The sequence below is a fragment of the Nannochloropsis gaditana genome (genome assembly GCF_000240725.1).
Source record: "Nannochloropsis gaditana CCMP526 unplaced genomic scaffold scaffold035, whole genome shotgun sequence".
Classification (NCBI taxonomy): Eukaryota; class Eustigmatophyceae; order Eustigmatales; family Monodopsidaceae; genus Microchloropsis; species Microchloropsis gaditana.
Window position 1 is genome coordinate 2447 of NW_005803918.1, and position 5342 is coordinate 7788.

The 5342-nt window shown below is 50.0% G+C and overlaps 1 protein-coding gene across 1 annotated transcript; it reads left to right on the forward strand.

The window, feature by feature from the left end:
* Positions 1–157: 157 nt before the first annotated feature.
* On the forward strand, positions 158–962 carry NGA_0319300 (uncharacterized protein; the record flags this gene model as incomplete). The annotated part of the gene is made up of 3 exons (XM_005856122.1): positions 158–178; positions 607–760; positions 949–962. The coding sequence occupies 3 exons, from the start codon at positions 158–160 to the stop codon at positions 960–962; spliced, it is 189 nt and encodes a 62-aa protein (XP_005856184.1).
* Between the last annotated feature and the right edge of the window lie 4380 nt (positions 963–5342).

Genomic DNA, 5342 nt, shown 5'->3' on the forward strand with positions numbered 1-5342 from the left:
GCGGGAGGAAAAGGAAGCGCAGGAGAGCCGTTGGCAGAAAGGTGTGCGGGAACGGGAAGGCCTGGCACAGGCACTGGCGGAGGAGAGGCAAAAGCGGGAGGAGCTGGAGAGGGCCGGTGCCCAAGGAGGGGCACAGGGGGGCCGTGTGAGGGAGGAGATGGAGGTTCGGGTCCAGGCGGTACGTTGTCGGGGGTGCAGAATGAGCCAAGGGGCGGGGGGGTCTCCTAGCGCAGGCCATGTGTGGCAGCGGCAGATGGGGCGCGGCGGGGTTGGGCACCTTGTGTGAACTATGCCACGGAGAGGACGGGGGAGAAGGAGGGAGAGAACGCGACGAGAACACGTGATGGGCCCTTGGAAATTCGCAGGAATGAGGCAGAGGGTGGGGCACCCCAGTGCCAGGACCAGAGCGCGCGGGGGCAAAGAGAGGAAAAGCCTCCACCCCGCCACCCGATGGGATGGAGATGATCTCTTTCGACGCGGCCATCGAGTCCCGGTGCCGTGTTTTGTTTCTCCCTCCGGCGGTTTTTCCACGACTCAACGCCGCGCCCCCACCCTAGGAAGGCCGCCCTTTCTTATGGAAATCTCCTTTCTCTCTTCCCATGGCAGCTCTCGGAGCAACTTGTGAGGAAACAGGAGGCTTTGGACGCAGCTCTCTCCAACGTCTACGCCGCAGAGGCCCGATTCAAGGCTTCGGAAGCGCGGGTAAAAGCCCTGGAATCCCAACTGGCGGCGGCGGATTATGACGTGGAGAGTCCTGCAGGTAAGGAAGAAGGGCCTGCAGGTGGAGGACGCGGGTACAGGCGTGCAGACGGAGGGGAGGGATGAAAGCGAAGTGACTGAGGCCGTGAGGGGACAATTGGGATATAGGGGACCTCAACCCAATCTTTCCCGGCTTTCTACTTTGTTCCCTTGGACCCCAGATGATGTAGGCCCCGGTGCAGTACGGAGCCGGGGCCATGTGAATGCGATTCACAAGCCGTACCCGTCTTCCTCGTCCTCGTCTTCGTTCTCCCTCCTTCCTCCGGCCGCAGCCGGACGCCGAGTCGCTTTGGCCCCTCTCAAGCCCCTCTCACGCCTCCCCTTCCTTAGACCATACCCCGCAGCCGCTGACGTTGCGGATGGCGTGGACAAAGTTTTTCTTGCCTCCATGCATTACCTTCGGACGTTTCCTTGGGTGCGGCTCTCCCTCCTGGCGTACTTGTTCCTTCTCCACATATATGTTTTTTCGGTGGTGGGCTGGCAAGCCGGTAGGATCGAGACGATCCATTCGGATACTGGGGGGTCGTTTTTGGAGCCCTCCAATCGAGCTTTCGTAAAGGATGTGGCCTCGACCAATGGTGGAAATGGGGTGTGAAATGGGTTTTAATTGCATGGAGTAATGGAGTGGAGCATTGTGACACACTGAAAGCACGCACACCATCAGTCCGTCTCGTCTCTTTGTTATGGTGACTTGAAAGTATCTCCACTATGTAGAAAGATGAAAATTTCAACAACATCAGGCACCCTGCTAATTTTTTTGTTCTTTTCATGCTCGTATGTGCCCATTGTACCGTCGCAACATCAGAAAGAAGTGTGTGGAGCTTCCTTCAAGATACTCACATTGGAATCTTCTGTACGAATAGTTAATGATGTCTGAACTTCTGTATGTCATTCATCATACATGCCCACAGGGTTGAAAACACTACCCAAAGAAGTACGTTTGCGAAGCGGGGCAACTTGTTCTGATAGAAGACCCAAGTCTGATTTTCTGGTTGAACTTTTCAAAATTTAAAAAAAAACAAACTCCAACCTTACGCCCCTGGAGCTTTCAGTAAAATTAGGAAGGCTGAATGGCCACCTTTGGAATTTTCTACCAGAATTTTTGAGAGAGTCGAAGCACTCTTTGTTAAATCAAGCTATTGTTCTACGTTACGCTGAAATCGTTTCAATTTACTATACTGGGTTTCCCACGAAAAGCTGACATGACTCGCCGGCGGATGGGTCATACCAGCGTGATAATCACACGGTAAAATTCCGACTGCTTATCAATCAGAACGTTCCCTTATTCTGTGAGGCACTCATACCAAACATACCTTGTGTGATCAACTCAAACTATACATTATGCTTGCACTCTACTGGCTCCTCCTGTTTGCACCCGAAATTGCGCCTCTAAATATTTTTAGCAAAGAAAGATGTCAGGCGTCATTGAGACAAAAAATGCTGTATGTGCCCCGCACATGATTGATGCTCTTCTTCAATGATGATTTTTGATTCGTCTTATCATACATATGTCTATCTTATAACTCAACATGAAGGCACACACAGAGCTTACAGACGTGGGCTTTGAATAGCTTTTTTGGGTTATCCCTCCCCTCCCCAAGCCTTGTCCCTCAATAAGCATCACGATATCGGGGTTGATCGAAGTAACCCGACTTATTATCAGCATATAAATTGTGAGAGAATATGTAAATTGTACCTATGTACTGAGCTTTATGAGAAGAAGTAAACATGTCACCTATGAGAGTATGTTTACTAATATATACTAGCTTTTTTCAACAGATCAGCGCTTATAACAGCAAACATGGCAACCGAATTCCGTCTTCAAGACATCTCCAACATTCAAGCAACGACACCACCAAGGCGGGACATCCAGCAAAGAACAAAGAGAATGTTAAAGCTTCTGGCCCCGGGCAAACTCAAAATAGCGGCCTTCCCGAATTTCTACCCTATATGCTATGATACATCTCAAAACATGGGAGACCGGCATCCGAGCCCTGCAGGTACCATATCTGAGGCGAAACTAGATGAATATAATCCAGACTCTACACAAGGACACTTTGCTGGATTGGAAGTCGAACTTCTCCTCCGGTTTTGTAAAGAATACGGGTTAGAGCCGGAGATCATCGCTGTGCAAGACTTCGACAACTTATGGACCTACCCCGTGAAACAAAAAGCCGACGTGTGCATTGGAGGTATCACTGTCGCCCCCAATCGTACTCATCCAGGTCTAGCGTGGAGTGAGGCATACTACAAAGTAAGCCGCACGGTGATTTATCACCGTCGACGCCCTCCAAGGCCTGGGATGGGCTTCCCTCAAGCTATGGAAGGAGTCGTTCGCGGCGTGCCCGGGTCGACAGGCTTCAAGGACGCCAAAAGACGCCTGTGTGCCTTGGGGAAACAACATCAACTTGAAGAATCCGTGGACGACGCGGCGGATATTCGCGCATTGTTGCGGGGAGAAATCCAAGGATTAATGAGGGGCTCCGCCGTTGGGCGGGCCATTGTGCAGGAGCATCCGAAGGAATTGGCCATAATGGAGTCCTGGGAAATCTTACCGGAGTTACGACCGACACCGCAGGGCGAAGTGTTCTGCTTTCCTGTGCACGAAAATAGCGGTCTGGCTGAGACCCTGACTAAGTTTCTCGCTCGAGAACGGGCGACGGGTTCTCTACAAAGCCTGCTGCGCAAGTATGCTTTGGTTTGAGTGGCGAGACAGGCAGAATAGGCGGAAGGACTAAGGATGTATTTGCATTTCATTAGAATGGTGAGCGTGGCATTTCTGATTCTCCTCCTGCAATGTTGTTGAAAATTCTCACCATTTTAAGTCTGAATTCTCCTCTCTTGAAACAATAGATAAGAAAGCGAGTCGATGAAATGTGTATCAGACATATGCTGTACGCAAAATGAGGTGATAGTGCGAGCACAAATTGGTAGAGAGTGACACTCACATTGATTTGAACACAGTTTCGCATTGAAAGTATCGGAAGCAGTATCGACGACCAACTTTCTCCCCACTTCGTATAATTTTTGTGACTTTAACTATTCGAAATATACAGCAAATCTCATTGCCGCTTACGTTATGTATTGTTTTCAAAGCGTAATGTTTCCTGTGCGGTGTCCTTTGAATTAGAGAACAATTTAAATGTTATGGTCCGACGTTTCCAGAGTAAACGCGTACGGCAAAAAATTCAAGAGAATAAATGCAAGTCGACATGCTTTTACGCTGTCTCATACTCAAATGCTTAAATATGGTCTTATTTTAAAAAACCTTTAATCACTGGCCTATTTTTTTAATCTGTGATTACCTTGGTCATCGGCAGAAAGGGCCTCAGAGCAACGACTTCAGCTACCGAAAATGTTGAATCGCACACTTCTAGCTGGATGATAAGGAGAGCCTTCATGCATTATGCACGACGTACTTCATGTTCTATATATCCATAGAATTCTCGGTACCAAAGCACGATCCTCTTTAAGGCTTGAGGTTGGCCCATTTTCCCGCATGTTCCCGACAAACACCATCCCCGTGCACCTTGGCCTCGACATAAGAACATACGCACACATTGATCTTAAACATCGGAAAACGGAGAGGTTCTGCATCCCCTCACCAGTCCAGGCACTTTTTTAAAATTGCGCATGGCGTTGTTGTGCAGCCATTGGGCTAGGTTGGGTGGAAGCTAACTTTCTGATCAACCTTCTCACAAGCGGATATTTTCCCTACTGTGGTATGTCAGAACCGTGCTAGGCGTGAAGTTGAACAGACCTGTTCAGGAAGTTGAATTAAAGCTGCAACGTGCATTTCAGTATAATTGGCGGTTGTTATAGCCAACATTCATTCAAAGGCTTGCGCGCTTTTCCTGTTGGGCTCTAATTTGTGTCAAAAGCTATTTTTACTGCGGTCGTTACCTTCCTAATCAAAGTGCTCCATATCCTCTATAAAATTAACAGACCACTCGGTGACAGAAATCTTTTCGGGTAGAAAACAGTCGTTTTCTACCATCACAACAAGCTTGCTGACGTGCACTGGTCATTTTGACGTGGCAAAAGAGAGCATGCCGGCATCTCTTTTCGCAGGGTCGGCACCGTGTCCCGTCGGAGGCCCTAACGTCCCCATGGATGGTGGAGAAGGCGATCTCCGAGTAGCTGACGAAGGACAAAGCACCATTTCCGTAGATCTGACACGCACAACCACTACGGTAGACGCCACGTCGCTTTCCTCTTCCTCTCGCAGCCCTAGTGTGGCAGCCGGTGGGGATAGCACTGCCGTTGCCAGAACCTCCGTAGGTGCTGCTACTATTGGCTCCGACTTGATCACACGCACGCAGCTCGACGGGACATTCTCCGTTGTCGATACTCCCGGCAGAATGGCAGAGGTGAAGCCAAAGCGGTGGAGGAGAACAAGGAATCAGGCCATGGAGACCCCTGCCTTGGCCTCTCCGGGCTTGCCGGCGTCCTCGATGGGGGAATGGGTCCGCTTGGATAAGGAAGAGGAGGAGGAAGAGGAGGGAGAAGAGGAGGGGGAGGAGGAGGGGGAGGAGGAGGAGGAGGAGGATGAGGAGGAGTTCCTTCTCCACATATATGTTTTT